This window comes from Oryzias melastigma, linkage group LG20 (genome assembly GCF_002922805.2).
Source record: "Oryzias melastigma strain HK-1 linkage group LG20, ASM292280v2, whole genome shotgun sequence".
Classification (NCBI taxonomy): Eukaryota; Metazoa; Chordata; class Actinopteri; order Beloniformes; family Adrianichthyidae; genus Oryzias; species Oryzias melastigma.
Window position 1 is genome coordinate 20,327,807 of NC_050531.1, and position 22,503 is coordinate 20,350,309.

At 38.7% G+C, this 22,503-nt stretch overlaps 1 protein-coding gene across 1 annotated transcript in view; it reads right to left on the reverse strand.

Moving 5' to 3' along the window:
• Window positions 1–1,357: 1,357 nt before the first annotated feature.
• vstm2a (V-set and transmembrane domain containing 2A) overlaps window positions 1,358–22,503 on the reverse strand; it is a 35,463-nt gene continuing 14,317 nt past the window's right edge. Inside the window, exon 3 of the mRNA XM_024280603.2 lies at window positions 1,358–5,576. Within this exon, the coding sequence (XP_024136371.2) occupies window positions 5,500–5,576 (77 nt within the window). The 3' untranslated portion in view covers window positions 1,358–5,499. The remainder of the gene's footprint in view (window positions 5,577–22,503) is intronic.

A 22,503-nucleotide genomic window follows, 5' to 3' on the forward strand; every position in this document is an offset into this window, starting at 1 on the left:
TTCATGTTATATTTAAGATGGTAATTTTTCTCATTCTTTTATTAATTATGTTAAAAATTGTGTATTTATCAGTGAGGTAATTTAACATTTTTTCAGGGAAAGAATGGAAAAAAAGGTCCAACTTGAGGAGTCAATGCATATCAATGTCCTGCACATGTTTTAATTGCTTTTACTTGCATCCAACTGATGCAAATATGCATCAAACCACTTCTGCTCTAATTTTACCATAATTTAGCACATGGGTGCCCAAAATGGGGCCCGCGGGCCAAATTTGGAAAAAAAAATATTTGTCATGTTCTCCTTTTATTTCATGACATGCAAAGAAATATTATATTTGGCCTGTGGACTGGGATCCCATTTAGACTTTGGCCCTTTGAGCGAAAAAGTTTGGGCACCCCTGATTTAATATCTACATAACATCTACATTTTTTAGTGCCGGAAACAAATTCTGGCAATAAGTGGTTAATTGGGTTTTGCACATGACATGACAACACATTCTCATTCCCGTGTTATCACATATTGATGTTTTTGGTGTCCCTTGAACAATTTTGTCCCAACCTCCTGGCCGTGAATGGGAGCCTGTCCAGTACTGGGACGCAGAGCGCACTAGTACCCTAACCCAGTACTGGTATCTTAACCTGGCACCGGTTCATAATCTGGTACCATGTTCTGACCCAGTTCGTGTCTGGAACTGCGTCCAATATCACGTCCAATATCGCCTCTGGCCCAGGTTTAGGATACTGGTACTGGTAAAGGCCGCGCCCTGAGGACCAGTCTGCATGCTGTACTATGTCCAGTATCACCTCTGGCCCCGGAGTAGGGTACTAGTACTGGTAAAGGCCACGTCCTGAGGACCAGTCGATACAGCATCCGGTACTGCATTCTGAGGGTCGCAGACGCTTGATTTTACAAACAGCCAACTCGTCACAAAATGACAAGGTGAGGATGCCTAAAACATCAAAAAGTAATGCAGCGGGGTCCTTTACCAAAACATCAATTTGTGACGACTTGGGGATAAGAATGGGTTGGACGTGATCATGGTATGTTTCTTTGTAACTTTTCCAAAATTAATTCAAACTGTTTATGACCTTGCCTCTGAAAGCCATACACATATTGCTTTAATATTTCTATGTCAGTTTTCTGGACAACTGAGCTGGCCTTGTCATTCAAGTTCTTTCTCACCCCTATTTCTTCATTTCTTGAGTGCAAGAAGGGAGTACAGACTTCCTTCGAGTAGCAATACTGTCAAATGAGAGTCAGCTAAGCTCCCACAGCAGTAACTTCTCTCAAACTTTGAAAGTGGGACAGTTTTCAGCTCTCTCTCGTTCAGTTATTAACATGAGACAGATGGCATCCATCAGTGTTTGAAGTTCGTCTGTGAAAATGGTTTATTTAAACATCGCTTTTTTTTCCCGGTATTGTCATTATAATACAAACTGATGCAACGTTTCAGTACAGAAGCCTCACACAATACCAAAATGAAAGAGAATCATAATTCAATAAAACGTTTGACAGCTCAACGAACCAACAGGACCGCATTGAAATGAAATACATTAGAAGAAACAAATACACCTACAGTGAGTGATTAGGATGGTATATAAAACAGAAACAGACTCGTGTGACTTTTTTTTCAAAGAAAAGAATTATCAATGTGAACTTGTATCATCTTTGGAGAAAGTCTTGGCTGCTTCATTTGTCTTCGAAATTCGTCATTTCTACGACTATTAGTCCATCGAAAGTCAACATTCCCTTATTTCCTTTACACATCATATCACATGACTTTCTTATCAGGTAATCCACCTCCATAAAAAGGTCATAATTAAAGATATGGTGTTCATATATAGATGTATGCATATACTTTGTGAGTATATAGATATAGACATAATTTGATGTGTGGAAAAAACATTTTACCCAAGTTCATTTGAAAGAAATGAAGGTCCGTTTTGGACTTGTTTACACTTGAATGTGAATACATGACACCATTGTTACATTTACAGAACATCACTGGCCTCTGCATCGTCATGGACTCCAAAGAAAAATAACATGCTTCTGGTTAAATTTACAAGTTATACACATGTTTATGTTTGTACATGAGGGTTGGACAAACCACCCACATCCTTCCAAACAGTCCCACACACTCCACAGCACCAACATCCACGTCCCCCCCCCCTCTCGTTAAAATAGGCTATACATTTTTCTTTCTTGTAAATTAAACTTCTCTTTTGCAACATATTGTTTCATATAACAGTTTTTAATAATAATAATAATAAAAGAAAACCCCATTCTCAGCAAAGTGGCAAGTTTGTGACAGTAATGCAAGAATAAAAGTCCAAATAAGACCCTGAAGCTATTTCGTGTTTGAGGACTTAAACAGGCTTCCTGTCTCTCATCTACACGTCCTGCTGGAAGCTGTTGATCAGGAGATGCCTCTGGTCCCCCGATGAACGTCATGCTCTGTCTGCCTTTGACCTCTGTGCTGAATACATAAGTTCCTTTCTACTATTCTTTGGGAAAGCAATGAAACTAGACTTGGGGAATGTGTGAGGGAGCAGGGGGTGTTATACGCTAAAATATTGGGGTAGGCCACGCATTATTTTTGTTTTATTGTTGTTTTGTGTATATATAGCACACTTTCAATCCCAAAATGCATTGGGATTTTGCTAGAAAACGTTGGTTTTGATTTTACAAAAAAAAAAAAAGTAGAAACCATAAGTAGCCATATCTTACATGGATCGCTTTAAAGTTAAACCAACAACAAACCCAAAAAATATATCATGCTTGGAGGACAAATGTCAAATCAAGTACATTAACAACTACAAAAGCAAAATGTGTCATATGTGTTCAGACAAGGAATTGCTTTAGTTTAGAAATTCCAGATTGAATTTAAATCTGTGTTGTTGCTGATAGATGGAGAACTGTGTCTTAAAGAGCTCAAAAGTTAACAACAAAACGGAAATTCTGTTATTGCCCAGGTCATTTCCAATTCCGCCTGATGGCGGGAAATTGGGAAAGATTGTGTACTGTTAAACCCAGTAAATACTTGGCTTTTTTCATACCCATTCGCAAAAAGGTACTTGAGCAAATATTGTAATGGTGCATAAAGTGAACTAAAAGCTAAAATCGTAAAAGTTTCTGAAGGCCCAGACACACCTGTGGTGTGATGGTGACTCCATAAAGTGCTTACCAAACCCAGCGTGTCAGGAGCATCATTTGAATAAAACAGACTGTTCCTTTGACACTTCTTAAAACTGTGTGAATTCATACTGTTCCAAGTTTTACCTGTATCTTCAGCACTTAAGTATAAATCCTGGATCTGGATTCAGATGCAGGATTCTGCCTCAGAAACAATGGAAATAAAGGGCAGCGTATTCTAAGTTTACCTCAGACTGGTTACAAATATAAGTGACTGGAGCAAACTCAGATCAACAAGTAACCACTAGATGGCTTATTACATAATCAAGTCCAACATATTGTATTACTTTCAATGAAAATATTTAAAACAGAACCTAATACAGTGTTTCGTCGCAATTACACGGTTCATCTGTTGAAGTTTTGCTGCTCTGCAGATTTCTTAGTACTTTACATACTTTTTCTTTTTTTAACAACGCACTGTGCTCTTTATCTTGATTGGGCATTGATTTTGTCAATCATTCTCATTCGTGCTGTGCTTCATGAACAAAGACGTGGCACGGGCAGCTTGACAGTTACATAAGTCTTCATCGTGATCAGATCTTTGTTTTCATTCTATAATACTGGACCTATTTTACTGTGAAAGTTTAAACTTGGAGATTAAGAGAAAACATGTGAAAATGGTCACGTCTGTCTGAGAGAAGTGGAGTTTCACAGCCTTAAAACATCTATGACCCTACTTCTCAGCTTTTATGTTCCGCAGGTCATTTATAGAACCTATAACCCGCAATAAACCAAGGAACACTATAAATACAAACGTAGCATCCAAAATCATTTTTTACCTTTGCAGCTAGATGAAATATCTAGTATTTGTTTTGAACTACACAAACTGTAGAACCAATGCATAAATGGTCTTCTGAAGGAAGTCACCATCCAGTTCTCAGCTTATAACTGACTTCGCTGTATAAAAACCACTAAGATTGGTTGGTGCGCATTGTATTTATTTAAACTAATCCAAAGTTTTGAGATGGTGATGATATCTTGATGAAGTTGGAGGTCATCTATTCTACATAACTTCATCATCTTGGGATTGACCCTTACTTTTTGTAGAACTAGTCTTTTTTCTGTACACTTGATGAAAGTTCTACAAGGTCTTACAATGTGTGTGGGTCTTCAGAAAAGAAATTTTAACAAAACAAACAAAAAAAGATAAAAGTCCAATGTCTCAGAGTGGTGAAACAGGCAGATTGTGTTGAACTGGATGCTATGTCACCATTTCACATCTCCACCCAAATATGACCTGGAAAAAAGTGCATATTTATCAGTTTGTCTTTAAAATGACAAAAGACAATTGTCTGTTTCATTTTTTTTGTGGTTTGAAGTTAGTAAATGTTCATAAAACATACCTGGATGTTGAATGGTACCTAAACCATTCCACTTGGTGCAGGTTAATTCATCAAGAGGTCACATATTAGATTTTCAAATAACTCATCTTTTATGACTTCCTCTTTATTCCCACGAAGGACGCAATACAAATTAAAATGACAAAAGGACTTTTTTTTTTTTTTACACCGAAGCCAGCACATAAAAATAAAGCTAAATTCAACATATTATTACAGTGAACTCCAAGTCTTGATGTGTTTCAATGGCATGTTTTCCATCTTGAAGCCTTCAGACCAAGCATGCACATCCGAGTATGAAGTACCGACAAGATATCAAATTATGCACAAATTTGGGTGGTCAGTACAGCTAGAAAACTACTGAAAATGTGGTCTTTTCTTGACCCGGTGCTTAAGTATTATCATCTAATTTATTATGCAATTAAAGTTGATTTATCTCGCGGAGAGGTCTGGAGTGCTTTTTCACAATGGTGTTCCATGATCAATGAGTTGTAACTATGTATACAGCACATACAGCATTTCTAAGTATTTCAAAGAAAACAGACATATATCTAGAATCAAATACATTGCACAAATATAGAATCTTAGTTTTTCTTGTTCACCTTTGAGCAATGAAAGCATGAACTGGCACAGCGAAACCTTCAGACAGTCAAGTCCTCAACAAAAGTTTTGCAACAAGATACACCAGTCCGGCTGTCTCACCTCACCTCGGATGGACCAAGTTGATGTCTGTACAAAAGGTAATCCTTTTAAGACTGATGCTTAGGGTGGCTAAAACAAATGTGCCGGGTAGGAATAGTGGCTGGAAAATGAGGGGCCAACTGTGCTGTCCATATGGCGGGGATGTGGGGGGGAAAGTAGGTTGCGAGGAAGTAAAACAGGCATTACTTTTTCTTTTTTTTTTTTCTTAAAGGTTTTCTCCGCAGTGAACAGAACAAGATCTGGGAGCAAACCGCATCAGTTCTTCAGATTATAACAAGGCATTCCTCATCAAACCGCAAGCCAGAAGCAGGACGGCCAGCCCATAGCTTGATGATATTCTAGTACCTGCAGAGGAGACACAAAAGGGATAAAAAAAAGTTAGCTGAGTGTTCAAACGTAATTTTAAGGTGTTGGCTAACGGCACAAAGCCCTTTTTCTCCCTGACAGAATCAACTGAGAGACTGGATAAACACTTCACTCCTGCAAATGGTTGCATATTGGCAGGAAGTTGCTTTTGTCTGCTTCTCAACCCACTGGAATTACATTGGTTGCGTACAGTTGAAGTTACGGTCAAAAGAATGTCAACACTGGAGAGCCTTAAAGGGTTAGTACACATTTAGAAAATGGTAACAAAACCTGACAAATAAAAATGATTGTAGGACTTGTGCGTAAAAGTCAAAATACACATTTACTGCTTTTATAGGATTTTAGAATTGTTGCAGGATTGTAGTTTATAGTAGTCTCTAGTTTTTTCAGGGACATTTCTAGTACACTCAATTTTGGAATTGTAGATTGAGAAAGAAGTGCAAAATGGCAAAAGCACTATATATAGCATTAGGCTATATAGACTTAGCCTAATGCTGCTAATGTGTAGCAGTGGTGGTATGTGTTTGTGGTTTTTTGTCATTTGAGAGTTATAGTAACATTTTTTTTTAGGATTATCATTTTTTTAGGTGTTTGTGTATTGTGAACATGCTAACATGGCTAATGATTCCAGTGTAGCTAACATGTAGTCTCTATAACAAAAAAAAACAAACAAAAAAAACAAACAAAAAAACAATTTTACTAAGCTGAAAAAAAAAAGTTTGAGACACAAGTATTGTGAACATGCTAATGCAGCTAATGTGTATCATGTTACAAACAAGCTTTAGAACTACAGTGAATGCCCTTAATCAGGTCTGACTGACTGATGGACTTATATCTGACTTTTTTTTCCCTCCCTTAATCTGCCTTATAGTTTGATGGACCTTATACACAACAAAAGTTTAAAAGTAGAGCAATCATTGATGCAGTGCCTTATTATCCTGTGTGGAAAATACATCAGTATACATCTATAACACTGCTTTTCTGAAGGAAGAGAAAAAAAACATGTCAGCATGGTTTATATTATCCATTCCAACTGGGAATTATCAATAGCATCATACTCTGCATTTAGTGCATCCTGTTCAGTTAGAATAGCTGCCATTTTCTGTCTGTGAGCTGACTCTCTGCTTTGATGGTCTAAATGTCAGTGACTCACACGATCCTCACATTGCTCCTAATCTGTTTCATGAGGCTCTTCACAGGCTGAAAAGAGCCAAAAGTACAATCAGAGTGCACAGTGACTCAAGCTTGAGTAAAAAGCCAGTGAGAGGTCAACATAATAAAAACAAAACCACATTTTGTTTTCATGATCCTGAAACAGTTTATGATTTGGTCAGTTGATTGACACTGCTGTGTAGTAGGAAAACATGTAAAACTAGTCTGAGTTGCAGAAGACATGAAGGGGAAAAACATAATTTTTTTATGGTAAAAAAAAAAGCCCTATTTTTTAAAGCTCTGTTCTACCTTACATGAAGGCCCAACGTTACAGTCCCATTCACCCATGCATACACACTGATGGAGGCTCCACTGTCTAAAATTGCCGCCAACCTAAAACCACCAAGAGCAATGCAGGGTCCAGCGTACCATGGACATTGTGACACACAAAGATGGGAACCGAACCTGCAATCCTCCAATCAGAGGTTGACCTTGCCCTTTATAGGAAAAATCTGTCACTTTGAGCAAAAAATGTTTAACCTATTTATTATTTAAATAGATTACTATTTATTGTTTAATCTGCCAAAGGCTTTTCATTCACTAAAAAGTTCAAAAATCAATCCCAGATTTTTCAAAAATTGTTTTGTGGTTTTCTTTGTCTGATTATTCTGTTATTGAGACAAATTTTTATGACACTAAACAAATACTAAATACACTTGGTGACTTGGTTTGAGACTCAAATAATTGCTTTATTATACAAAACTCAGTGAAAATCTCGGTTTAAAATAGGCCAACAGATGATCCACAAATCAAAGGGACCTTCACCTGGAGTGATCATGGCTGATCAGAAAGATCAGCCATAAAATTAATTAAAACATACAAAAAGACAGAGGACTACAGTAGATGGTTGAGGTGAACTTTTCTAATCTAAGGGTTTTGTCTAGGGCTGCACGGTGGCGCAGTGGTTAGCGCTCTTGCCTCACAGCGAGAAGGCCCCGGTTCGAATCCCAGCTGGGACCTTTCTGTGTGGAGTTTGCGTGTTCTCCCCGTGCATGCGTGGGTTTTCACTGGGGACTCCGGCTTCCTCCCACCATCCAAAAACATGCTTCATAGGTTAACTGGTGACTCTAAATTGCCCCTAGTGTGAATGTGAGAGTGAATGTGTGTGATTGAGGCCCTGCGACGGACTGGCGACCTGTCCAGGGTGTACCCCGCCTTCGCCCATCAGTAGCCAGGATAGGCTCCGGCACCCCGTGACCCCGAAAGGGACACAGCGGTCAAGAAAATGGATGGATGGATGGATGGGTTTTGTCTAATGCAAATGCACACTCAAGTTTTGTTGCCTCACTTTTTTTTGTTTTTGTGTTTTTTTTTTTTTCTTTTTCTGGTAACGTTTAGGAAAGGTCTGTAGTTTTTCAATAACCATTGATGGTACACTAACAAACTTCAGGGGGTTTCAAGTGAACAGAAGCCTGAAGAGTCTGGAATGTAACTCTGTTTTTTTTTGTGTTTTTTTTTTCATTTGAAAACGGAACTTTCTGTGTGGAGTTTGAATGTTCTCCCAGTGCATGTTTTGGTTTTCTCAAGGAACTCTGGTTTCTTCCCACAGTTCAATGCATCATTGGTTCATTGATGATTCCAAATGGCGTATATACTCATATAGCGCTTTTCTACAGTCCTTGAAGGTCCAAAAGTCACAGTCTCAGTCACACACACATTCACACACTGATGGCAGCTCTGCTGCTGATCACTGGCATCAACCTATAACAACCAGGAGCAATGTGGGGTTCAGGGTCTTGCCCAAGGACATTTTGGTTGATGGATGGGAACTGAACTTTCAACCTTCTGAGCAGGCGTCAACCGCTGTACAACTGCACCACAGTCACTCCTAAATTCATCACTAGGTACGATTGTGAGTGTGTGGTCCTGCAACAGACTTCCAACCTGTTCAGGGTGTACACTGCCTTTAGCCCAACAGGAGCTGAGATAGGCTCCAGCAACTCTGTGACCCTAAAAGGGATTCAGCAGAATCAGAGGATGGATAGATAGATGGATGGATGGATGGAATTTCAAGATTAAAATCCTCTATTTGAACTTCCACTTCCACCACATTCAGACTGTTGCAGCTAAAGTAATGGTATTGTTGTCAAAAACGTATACATTTATGCAGCAGGCATCAAATCTCAACAGAGCAGGAAGTATTTCCTCTATGGCTAGTTTGTGGATTTGTTATTTTTCTCTTTTTTAAAGTTGATGTTAGGGATCACCATCGTGGTCATCTATTGCTAACCCGTCTGTTTCAAGGTTTGAATCTTTTTATTCAGCTTCCACTCAGAAAAATCCTTGGATCTTTAGAAGCATCCGTCACAGCAAGGATGATAAATGCAATCCATCCAGCAGAAATGTTGTGGCTTTTTGTATCTGACTGAAAACAAACCACTTTTCAAAGACTAAGCCTCGCAGGTTATTGAGAGTAGAATGCAGATAATCCAAATACCTGAAACCAAGAGAAGAAAATAAACAAAAAATTGATGTACTAAAAGGGTTTTTGAAGCTGTGAGCGAAAAAGGACAAAAAAGTGTAACATAACCACAAGAAATGATACAAAATGAATTTCCTCTGAAATATATCAATCGTTGAAATGTCTGACAAATGCAGCCTCTGCTGTGCTGTCGAGCTGACATGTCTGACTGAATAATGATCATAGGATAAGACAACTACAGCCCGCTGCAGAACACCACAGTCTCTTTAGGCTAGCTCTACTGGTATATAACCTGGAGGTACTGAGCTTCATTAATTAGAGCAAAGGGATAAATGACATTAATTAGTTGTTATCCAGCATATTGTTGTAAACAAAGAATAATTTAGACCATCAGGGAAGAATTCTGATGTTCAAACAGACAACAATCTGAAGGGACAGTGAAGCAGGAGCAGAAAAATGTCATTCGCTGAAACAAGGCAGGACTTGGGGAATAGGAAATGAAATATTCAAAGCTCATGTTTACATATGCTAGACTTCTGTGACAGGCCAGGCAATGGTTCTAAGAAGACCATCCGGTGGGACACATTGTTCTTTGTCAGGGCTGCTTGAGCTTCAGGGATGAATGGAGGGATGGCGGTGCGGGTGGAAGGTGCAGAGATGGAGGGCTTTGACCCGTTATTCCTCACCACCACATCTCATTTGGCTTGAGGTGATCTAGAGAAAATGAGTGCCAGAATGGCGCAGCAATCACTGAGGGCCAAAGCAACCTTCACACTGAGAATAATTAATCAGTCTGCAGCGGTGGAATGAGAGGGAAGCGCGGACGCAGAACGAGAGCAAAAAAAAGAGGCTGTTGTACGCAAGTCAAGTAGCAAAGCTCAAATCCACAGAAGTAAACCTTCAAAATATTCCCTCCACCAAATATATATATATATAACTATTTGGGCACTACTGTTACACAATTTACAGTTAACCTTTGCACAGTTTAATTTAAAAATGAATAAAAACACATCTAGGAAAAAGATTGATTAGAAACTTTTTACACCATAGTATGTTAAGCTATTCTAAGTTTTTGTCGCATGAACCCATAGGGGGGTTGACCAGTATGTGTGAAGTAGAGTTTTGGGTTGTCCTGGACTGTGAAGGGTCGTGGACAGGAGCATCCATCCATCCATCCATCTATCTTCCTCTACTTATCCAGGACCGGGTCATGAGGGCAGCAGTCTAAGCAAAGATGCCCAGACTTCTCTCTCCTTGGCCACTTCCTCTAGCTCCTTGGGGAGATCCCGACGCTTTCCCAGGCCAGCTGAGAGACATAGTCTCTCCAGTGTGTCCAGGGTGTCCAGGGTCTTCCCTCCAGTGGGACATGCACTACCATAATCTCTTAAGACCTGGTGTCCACATGCATGGACATCACATTCGGCTTATATTAGGATGGTAGTTGACTCTAACTAACTGTACCTACTTATGTAGAGTGTTGGCTTGAATATTAGCTCAGGTCTAAAGAGGTTAAGGTGGGTCATGAAAATGGAACGTACTATTCTAGTGTTTTTGTTAAGTGTATCAATAAGTATTTGCAAGAATAATGTAAGTTACTCGCACTTATGATGTCGTACCGCGGCTTTACGCCACACCAGTCATTAGTGACGTACAAGTACTGCTGCCTCCTTACTGATCACACGAAAACACCCCATGCACAAAGTGTGCAGGCGATTCGTAAGTGCTTGGAAGGTACTTGTAGATCTCCACACAAACAACACTCTGATTGTCTACTTTCCTAAATTGTAGCAGCTGGGTGGCTCAGTTGGCTGCATGTAGGGATGGGAAGCTAGAGTTCGCTAGGGGGCGCAATGGTCTTAATCCTGGATGCACTTAAAATACGTGAAACAATGTAGGAATCTGCGTCTTGGCTGCATCTATTATGTGACGTAAACATGAATTTTCATCAGTTTTTGAGCTGGTTCTTGATGCAAATAACATCAGCCTTAGCAAGTTGCCTTCGCGGATTCCTATGTAGGAAGATACATGCAATTTAGATCCTTTTTGCATTTATTTTGAAGTATTTTGCTATAAAGACAAATCATGCGGTCTATCTATCTATCTATCTATCTATCTATCTATCTATCTATCTATCTATCTATCTATCTATCTATCTACTTTTCTCTTTGAAGTCTAAAGTACATGGTGGGATATTTTACTAGAAATACTGGAATTAAATAAAAAATGATCAGTTTTCTAAATCTTTTCCACAGAGGGCTAATTTATTAAAACGTAATGGGTAAAAGCTTGCAAATTTGAATGCATGCTAGGAAGCATGTTGCACTTGATTTAGTGACCAGATTGCAGTTTTTAATTGTGCCCAAAAGACATCATTTTTATCAAATATTTTGCTCTTTTACGTTGATCCACATGCATTTGGGCATTTCTGGCAAAAAACCAAGAGAGTTAGAAGCAATAGACTATTTTCGTTCATGCAATATTATCTAGAAAACATGAAGCAGGATTGTGCGTCGCTCTTTATTTCACACGTCTGACAGCCATGTGCTGGCACATGCTGGCACAGCTTCACACACAAATGGTTGAACTTATTGTTGCAAGTCTGGCAGATACAACAGAAGTCATTGGACGGAGCCCATCTTTTCTGCTCGTGTAAATATTTTTGGAACGCCAGAAGCAAAGATTATTGAGACATATCTCACATCCTGCATTGGAATCTTGGGACAGACATTCATAAAATATCTAATATTGGATCAATTTAGCTTTGTCAGTTTTACTTCTGTTTTTCCTAAGCATTTTATGATGAAGTTTTGTGATTTTGGCCTTAGTGCTTTGTCTTGCTTCTGCAGCAACTGTGTATTTTACAATGTTTTTTTAGTGTCAGTAGATTTTATGCTTACAGTTTTTTCTGTTTTCTTTGTAAAAGATTTAAAGTCTGACTATCCTTGTCTCTTTGCTGTTCATTTGTCTCTTCAAACTTTCAGACTCATGTTTGTTTGTCTGTACACAAACAGCCTTGTCTCTTCCTTTGTCATTGAATCTGTTTTCCCAGCCTGTACTGAGCTGCTGTTCTCTCAACTGCTTCATTTGATACTTTTTTTTTTTAAGATTTATACATTATATTAGGGGTGTAATGATTCAGTGTAACAAGGATTTAATTCATATGATAATTTGTGGTTGCTGATCTGATTCATAGCCGATTTTGGTTCATTTTGAAGAAGTCCAGGACATCTTTATCCAAAACTCCAACCAGTGGGTCTCAGAGATAAATGCCTGGTACTGAACAGTGCAGGTCAAGTTTTCCAGATCAATTTTACCTCTTGCAAGATAATCAGGTGTAAATTAAATATGTGTACAAACAAAAAAGGAAACAACAATTGATAAGAAATCTATTGACATTTTTAAACTTCCCCAAAAGATTTAACAAACATCTTTAACGCTTTAACACCTGCAATGTCACCAGCAACATAATGCACTTTGACACACTGTAAAAAGTCAAAAAATTGATAATTTAACTAAAATTCTGTAATTTGTTGTTTTTAATCAAGTACAAGTTTCAAGTTGATGGTTTACTCAACTTAAAAATGTAATTTGATTAAAAACTGATATTTTAAATGCAACATTACAGTTTTGCTAAATTATCCAATTTTTCACTTTTATAGTGTGCCTTTACTCTTGTACCGTTTCCATGATCAAGATAATCAGCTGATTCTGATGTGGAAATAGGGGGTTTTATTTCAAATTTCGACTTTATACTGATATGCAACACATTAGTTATTTGAATTAGTCATTTCAGTGCAATCCTGCTTTTCTCCGCTTAAGAATCAGCTGGAATTACAGTAATATTGTAAACGGTTAAAAAGTTAGTCAAAATAATGTACCGTATTTTCTGGACTATAAGCCGCACCTGTATATAAGCCGCATCTGCTCAATTTAAGAAAAAGAAGAAAAAAAACGAAATACAAGCCGCACTGGACTACAAGCCGCAGATATCCACGTTGAAAAATGTGATATTTACTGCATGTAGAGAGCAATTTTGTGAATGTACATGTATGTACCTGCTGTCTCCAGCGTCTCAGCATAGATTAATTGATGCTATGCTTGTGTAGAGCAGTGCGGTTTCCTTCCTAGATAGCAAGCTCCATGGCCTTCTACTTAAAATGTTTACCACACAAATTTCTTTTTGGGATTTCCATGATGAAGAAGCGAGGATTTGAAAATAATTACCAGTTAGTAATGTGTCATGAGTGTTCTATCTGCTAAAGAAAAAGTAAAGTTGGCTATTTTGATTTACATAGATTTTTTTGTCTCTTGTTTTTGATTCTATTTCAGGTTAGAGCTCCTCTAACAGTGGAGGAAAAATCCACAGAATAGCCGCACCTTTATATAAGCCGCATGGTTCAAAACCTAGGAAAAAAGTAGCGGCTTATAGTCCAGAAAATACGGTAAATACTGGAGCTTAAACTCCCATGTCAAATGGTTAAATGCCCTTTTTTCCCCAATCCACTTCACTCAGAAAAACAATCAATTTAGAATATAACTTGAGAAAAATGTATTCCTTTCATTCTGCTATCCTATTTTATCATAAAGGACATTTTCTTTTTGGTTGGTCTTGTTGACTCTTCTGTTGCTGCTGTTTTCCTATAATTCACAAAGACCCTATAGGATTGAGAAAGCTAGAGTTGTCTTTTATTTGCTCCATAACTTACAAAAGTGATTTTTTTTCCGATTCCCTAAACACAATTCACCTAGTTGCGTACATCCAGTGGAGACTGTTTCCATTTACTTTCTTCTCAGAGAATAGAAATGAGCTATTGGGAAGCAACGCCGCGCGCTTTTCATTATGTTAACACACCTCTTTGCCTCTCTTTTTTTGCATCACTTCCAGCTCCTCCAAGCGAGGATTTGAGAGAAACGCCAGGAAGAACACAGCTGTATTTCCTTGCTTTAAGCTCCCCAGGAAAGCTTCCTCCCTCCCCAATTCCTCGAGGTGCATTCAAAGATGGATTCAAACGCTCCTTGATGGCTGGGTGGAAAAATGTCCATGTCAGGAGAAAGGCGAGTAAGGAAACGTTAGCATAATGAACTGTCTAAAGCTGTTATTCTCAACCCAAATCCCAGTTTATTTTTTTGTTTGTTTTTTTAGCTGCATTTTTGCTTCCAAACTAACTTCCAGTGGGAATGCTGAAGTTATCAGTTTCTCTGTGCTCCTCTGAGGAAAGAATAAGAGGCAAGACGTGCTTTTGAAGATTGCTGTACATTCTAATTGTGTAGGAAATGAGACAAAATGTCACAGGAAACCTGAAGGACTAAATGGAAACACAAAAGACCTTCCATAAGGACAAGAGCTGTACAAATTCATTTCAGCATCACTGGGACTGAAAGCTTTCTCCACCCACCACTTCCTGCTTTCGTGAGCTAGTCGAAGGCCAAACTGCCTTCATCAGACGTAGGAGGAGTTTTTCAACGGAATGAGAAAGAGACGCGACAGAAGGAGTTTAAAGATTGAGATTCAGAAATACATCTCAAGGTTGAAAGTTGTGCATGATACACGTGAAGCCTTAGTCACAACTGCCCTTGTGTTACGTACAGGCATGTGATGCACGTTCAACCCTTGCACTGAATGTGCTTTTAGCATACGATGTTCACTGTCACTATTCTTTACTAGTTCATGTACTCCTAATTTTAAGAGACTTGGTGGAAAATGCTGAGCCTTACTCCAAGATTTTTCTTTCACAGCTCTATTCCAGTATATGGAAGACTTGGTGTCTGACATGAATCAGTCTCTGTCTCCCCCTCTGGCCTTCAGTGGGAACTATCTCCAGAGATCTAGCACTTCCTGGTTCTCCACACTTCACTTCCCATCACCCCCTGCTGTCACTCCCAGGAGCCCCACAGCAATCACTCCCACCAGTATTTAGTTTGAGCTGTGCTCAGTGCGAAGTCTTGTTTGTGCCACTCTGGCTGCATCACTGAGCGTTCTCAACCTGACCTGATCTTCTGTTTCCTCTGACCCTGCTTTGTCTGCCGCCTGCCCCGACCCCCGTCTGGACCCTGACCACTCTGGTTGTTCTCTGATGCCCTCATGCTCATGGTTGACCCCGGCCTGCCTGACCCTGATTTACCTTTGTGGATTTTTAAGCTGTACTTCACACCTGTCTGTGCCAAATAAACCTGCTGCACTTGGATCCAGCCGTCTGCCTGTTTGTGACAGTGTCATAGAATTATTGACAGGCACAAACTTCTAATACTAATTTCTTCACCTAAATCAATGTTCAAACAGTTGACACTGTGTTTAAAAGGATGCTTCCCATACGTCACTACCAAATCCTGCTCCCTGATTGGTCAAAGTTCAACTGGTTAATAGTGGAGTATGAAAACAGATTTAAAAATGTGGGTAAAAATGGGTGAACATCAGATACGGGTCACACAAGAATTTTAAATCGTTGAACACTTGTTGAGCATGTGAGGCGACAAGTCTGTAACAACACTTAAGGAGAAGAAATGGTGAAGTAGATGAGATAAACATCATACAATTTTTTTATTTTTTTTAGTTCACGTGATAAGTGCGCATCTGCCTGACTGAGAAAAAATTGGAAAATAAACAGAGTTTAGTTTATGTGGACATCCTACAACATGGCTCAAAGGAGATTTTGAAAACAGAGGCTTAGATCAACATGAAAATTTGCCTTTTAAGACATTTAGGATGTGGAGGTTTGGTTAAAAACTTCATAAACATAATTAAAAACTACTGGGAACATTCTTTTTTAATTGTCATAGGGGGAGTTTAAAACGAGGATGCTCCTCTCTACAACTGCATGGACCCAGACAACCCAAAAACCTTCTGCACTCGTATGGGTGCATGTGACTAAAACATAAGTCCTTCCTCTACAGCTGATTGTGGTTTCTCCACAATGAAGAGGAGTTCCACATATTCAGAAGCAGTGGGGGAAATAACAGACCCACACTAAACGCTTTCATTTTGTCCTTTTTAACCCAGAACAGCACTCTCTTTTGCCAAAATATTTCCTTGGCTTGCTGAAAGAGTGATCTAAATATCGATTTCAGTCCAGAGAGGCAGTGGAGCTCGATGAGGAGGAATCGCGGGCCACGTCCACAGGGAGCTCAAACTGGCTGAGTGCCACTTCCATCCTCCGCTGCTGATCCTCGGTTTGTTTGCTCACTAACCTGTTGGTTCTGTCGCAAAAATTACCCGTCCCATCATTTTGTTGACGTTGCATCCTCGGACTGACTGAGTGCCTACTTGAGCCTGAGTTTTTGGCCGACTGTCTGCTGTACTTGTTATTACCCTCCAGTGAGGGTGGAATTGATAACACAGCCCAGAGAGCAGCACAAAATAGCTGCCCACACACCAGCTCCACTCCAACTGTTTGTGGTGTTTTAGCTTACATTATTGGGACCATTTGTCAAACAGTAATGGATGAGTTATCTGCGAGTTATGCCTGCCAGGGAGCGTTTTTAAAGCTACTTAATGGCTTCCCTTTTGTCATTTTGTACTCCAGAAAATGTAAAATGTGAGTAAAATACACAAGAGCTCAATATCTCCTCTTTTTTCATCCCCAAATATTTAGTCATAACTTCAGCCATAATGGTGATAATATTTTACAATGCTTGTTAAATGCCAAACAAAATAAAATCATGTGTCATTACAACCTAGGAATAAGGAGAGAGATATTTTTTAAAGAATTATTATTTTGGGTTATATAAAGGTGTATGCAAAGTTAAAGACGACATTTTTCAATAAAGGTATTTTGGATTTCTTTTAACCCTTTAGAACCCGAAATGTTGTCAGCAAAACCTATAAAAGAGGATCTTTGAACATTTACGCAATCAACATGAATCCGATTACTCTCTGTAGGGATCAGACTATAAACAGTAGTTTGTAGAGGTTTGGGTGAAAAGCTTTAGGAAAACATTTTTGGACAGGCACAAAATGGTCGACGCTAATCTGATGTGCAAATAGCGTTCTTTGTGAATGCAGCTTGAGACATTAAGAGTTGAAACTTTTGATGTTGATCAACCCAAGATACTTCACAATCCAAACTGTAACATCAGCAAAAAAAATAAAAAAATAAAAAAAATGGAGTTAAAAAACATGATCAACAACAATTAAACAAAACATATTTAAAATATTAGTGTGTAGTAAATAGAACGTCCAAATAAACCTTCAGCTTATTCTCCCAGCAAAAGTGTAAACGAGTTACTTTAAAAGATATGCTTTCTGTATGAATGTTTAGGACACCTGCATCCAAATCATGAGCATATAAGCAAACGAGACAGATGTGCTCAGTTTCTTAGCCAGCATTTTGCCACAGAAAGCATAACATAGCAAAACTAGTGTCAACACTTTTAAACATAAAAAATAAAACATCTGCCTCTAATTTGGTAATCTGCTGTCATGTGCAATAACGGGATTTACGTCACATACAAAGATAGAGCTAAGAAAATGTTTTGAAACTATTTATAACATTTTTACTAAGTACATCCATTTTGTTTAGTTTTCCTCATTGAATCTTTTTTTTTTCTGACTCCACTTCAATAATTCAAGATCTAATAGGCAAACAAACGTGTGCATTAGGTTGGGACATACTCATCACATATTCCATTAATTGTCTTTGTTTACAGCAGTCTGTGTGCTTGTTGCTCCCAGGATTTTTGGAGTCTGCATCATTCGCGCTCCTTCCTCCTGGTGTATTGTTTGGGTAGATGAGTCAGAGCGGTGCAGACGGGGAGCAGGAAGAAATTAACATTGATGAGCTAATATTTGATGGAGATAAACAATAGGGATAATGAAACTGTGTTCAAAGTGCTTAAATCAAAGACAAAAAGAAAGAGTCAAGGGGGAAAACCAATGAAAATGCAATTAAAAGAGGAGCCAGAGCAAGAAAGTGATACAGATGCTTTATCTGATTCTGACAGTGAAAGAGTCTTATGACTCATTGATTCCCAATGCTGAGAACAGTAATGGTTACAGTCTTGAACAAATCTGCAACTCTTTGGAAGAAAGTTAAAAAAAGGAAAGGAGAGCATAGCTGTCGATAATTACATTTTTCCATTCAGCTAAGTGGTTGATGAAACCCAGAAGTGCTGACGGTTTGAGGGCAGCTGGAGCACGTCGCTCCAGAAAACTGCAGAAGGTGAAGATGACTAATGCATTAAAGACATGTAAAAAGCAGCAAATAATGGGACACATGTGTTTTTATTTCTGGTCCCAATTAAAGGCAAAAATCACTTTTAGCCATTAATTAGTTTGGTTGAATTTATTATACTAGATATTATAATTACCCTTTTTATTGTTAAAAAGAGGGACATTAAACAGAAACATTGAAGCAGCACTTTTTATTCATTAATGAAAATGATTTTTTTTATAACACCTGCAGCTAAATATATATATATTAATTATTTTATTTAGCTATTTTAACCTAAATGTTCAAATTTTGCTTAGACTTTACTTAGTTTAGAGCAGGGGTGTCAAACTCAGTCCCACATATCTTAGGTCACGGGCTGAACAGGATAAACATTTACTGAACACACTACAACTACATTTTTAAAACTTTAAAAACGTAAAAAAATGCAGGAATATTATTCTAGAATAAATCAACTTAAACCCTAAGAAACTTATTTTTTTTACCTTTCTTAGAAATATATTTTGACAAAATTATACAAGAATAAAGTTTAAAAAAAGCTCAAATTGTATCACTTCTATTTCAATTTATATGAAAAATTATTCCAGAAGGTTTTGATCTCCACAAAATATATCCTGTTAAAATGATCCAAATACGAACATGCTGCCGAATAAAACAAACAAAGACTAAAAAAAAAAAAAAAAAAAATGTTCTTTTTAGCAAAAACAAATAAATCATTCCATTTTCTTGCCAATGTGTTTTGTTGTCTGGCTATTTTACTTAGTTTTGCTTTAATATTTTTCTAGTGCAAGACCGTTAATAACAGTACGATCAAATGATCTAGGGCTGAATCCGGCCCCCGCGCCTTGACTTTGAATTTGGTTAAGAAGAAACCCGCCTGCTGGGCAATCAGGTCAACCATCCAGACCGGTCTTGGTATGGATTGGATTTTGGCCCCTTGTGCCATTGAGTTGACACCCCTGATATAAGGCTTTTAAGTGAACCTTACAGAGCGTAAAATTTGGTAAATGTAAACAAATCAGCTACTTTGTTAAAAGTGTTTGAATTCAATCTGAAAAATAAAAAAAAAACATACATGTTTGTCAGGAAGATAACAAACTTTACAGTTACTGGCAACACCCGTTAAAATGGTTCAGTCCATCTGGTCCAAAAATGTTTGAGTACAAAAGAAAAGACCTTAGCTAAAGGGTTTTATAATGTTAAAATACTTTTATTGAGCCATTTTGGCCTTAACAAAAGACTGTTCTGCTTAACCTCGAAAATACCTTAGAAAAAACAGACAAAGATTCGAAAATAAAGATCACAAAAAGAAAGCTGAAGTTCTTTAAAAGAAGTATATGGGTGAACTAATAATGTTTGATGATCTCAGAATAATATTCCAAGTAAATACCTTCAAGGACGTAAACTTAACAGGCATTAAAAAGACATAAGTGTATGTTGAACCCAGAGGGGACAGAAACTTCTACTGTTGCTCTGGGAAACATAATAAACTCCAGTTATCTTCCTTTTTTTTGCATCTATAAGTACAGTTGAGACTTTTAGAGAAACATATGGTGCTTTATAACACAAGGTCTTGAGGTTTTTTTTTTTCTTTTTGCAGGCTTAACAACATATTTGCTTTTCTTTCTCACAGGAACAAGGCCTTCCTTGAGGGTGGCTTGAAGTCTGGCTTTAGGGACCCCCCCCTCGCCTCCCCTATGTTCAGCCTCGGTCACCTCTGAGCTTTGCGAGAACAACACTGCCAGGAACGATGGAGACCGAGCTGTGATCTAACAACAGCTGACACACTGGTGGGAGTAACTGTGAACAAACAGCTCTGCTCCCGTAGCCGCTCCACCAGCCAGAGTCACGTTCCCCCATCCGGAAAATGCCTCATTGTTTACAGATGCAGCAATGCGGAAAAAGAAATATCTGCACTCTCCCAGGTTTAATTTCATCTCAGCCCATTTACCTATTGTTGCTCATCAGCCTCAGACCTGAGAGCGGCGGTAATAGAACTCTGTGGCTTTCAGCCGGAACAGCTCTTGCTGCTCCGTGAAGGTGGCTGAGGCTGCCCGAGCAGCCACCGAGAGGCATTTATCTCTGTCAGACACAATGCACGGACGACTCACTGCAACACAGTTGTCAGCATAATTTGGCTGCCTCATAATCTCCAACTCTGCAGCCCGGGGGATTATTCAACTGAGTTCTATTCAGTGGAGAGTAATATCTGCCTGTGTTTTGCTGCAGGGGTGCGGACCGCTATCTGAGCTCAGAGCACGGCTGATAGCATTTGAACCACCTGGCTAACGGAGAAATGATTGGCAATTGCAGATGAGGGTGGCAGTCCAATTATAACGCAGTTCAATGATGGGAGATTTTGTTCTGAACCACCTGAGGGAAAAGAAGTGAGACAGACAAAAAAAATGTTTTTTTGTTGGACCTACTTTAGTCCACAATTTCAGTTCAGGAAAATTTGTAGCAGCTCAAGTGAGACTGACTTTGTTTTTAAAAGAACAACTTTCTGGAAAAGAGACATACATGCCAAACAATGCAAGACTGCATTCCCTTGAGCTTTCTAATGGGGTCCAGATGACCCATGTCTTACATTCACGTGTTATCCATAACATGGCATATGTGGACGAAGGTGGACAGGATTTCATGACTGCCACAGACACCAGTGGAAATCAAAAATCATTGGAAAAAAAAAGTTGTAGGGTCCAGATGACCCTATTCCCAACATCAACATACCTAGGACAGCACAAGGGTTACGAAATCTTAATAGAATGTCTTCTTTTTTTGCTTTTGGACAAGGTTCTAGAGTCAAAAATGTTCTAAATATTTGATTCAGGAACATGTTGCTCAAATCTTTTTCTATTGTAAATTATAGTGCATGTCTGCCACCTACAGTTGGAGGAGGCTTGTTGAGAAACATCTCAAGAAATATCTCAAGTCTTCTCCGATGTATCAAAGACTTAGTGTCATATCATTCTAGCCGGGCACAAACCGCAATTTATAATTTCTCCTCCATGATCAATTTCTAAACGGTTAGCACTTCTTTTAAATTAAAGGCGATGTCATCCATCCATCACAACCCAAACCGAGATCCTGATTGGTTCGTCCTGGTTTAACTTGCTGTGCACATTCAATGGCCATGCATTTTTTTTATGTAGAGCCAAAAAAATTGTCTTAAAAATGTGCGTTGCTACTGTATGTGTGACTGTGAGAGTTTTGAAGCCTGAAACGCGCATAAACGCTCGTTTACATAGACTTTTTATTGAAAGTGCCCGCGCGTGTGCATTGCCAAGGATGGTGTGACAGTAACCTAACAGTCAGGCTGCAAGCATGGAATGCGCAAGGGTTGCACACTTATCACTGAAACAGCTCTAACGGGACTCTTGCGAAGTGCGGAGATGTTAAAAAATTCTGTACAACACACCTGCATCTCACCTACTTCTCCCTTACTTGCCCTTACGGGATGCATAGAATGTTGATGTATTACCATCTGTTTGGAAGCTTTGTGGGATTATGCAAACATGAACTCTGAAAATGTATTTTTTCCAAGTATCCATTTTCCAAGGCAGCTCTTTGGGAGTCCTGAGCGCGGCTGTGTTTCCTGCTCACCACTCCCCCAGGGGATGGATCGAATGCAGAGAACAAATTTCAACAACTAATTGGGCTTTAATTTTAACAGGGACGCATATTCATTCAATGCTAATTAATACCAGATTTTAATCTATTATCAAGTCAATAGATTGGACCTTTTAACTGCGTTAACTGTCAAACTCAGAAGTCCCTCCTTCACGGTGCGACAAATTTTATGCTCCAAAAAAAGTGTTCATAACCTCGACTGCATCCTATTGAGGGATTTTTGAGCCATTATTTCAAGCACAACACTCACTGTTTTCAGCGTAAAACTTTAAACATTCTGTGTGCTCAAAAAATTATTTTGTTCTTAAAAACTGGAAAAAAAAAAAAAAAACATGCAATCAAGAAAATTTTCATTCAAGACAAATCGTCTCTGTTTTGTGCTTGAAACCAAGCAGGGCACCGCACTATAAATGTGCCACATAAGCCAGCCAATCAGAGACAGACAGCCCATCAGTCTATGAGGAGATTGGTAGAAGAA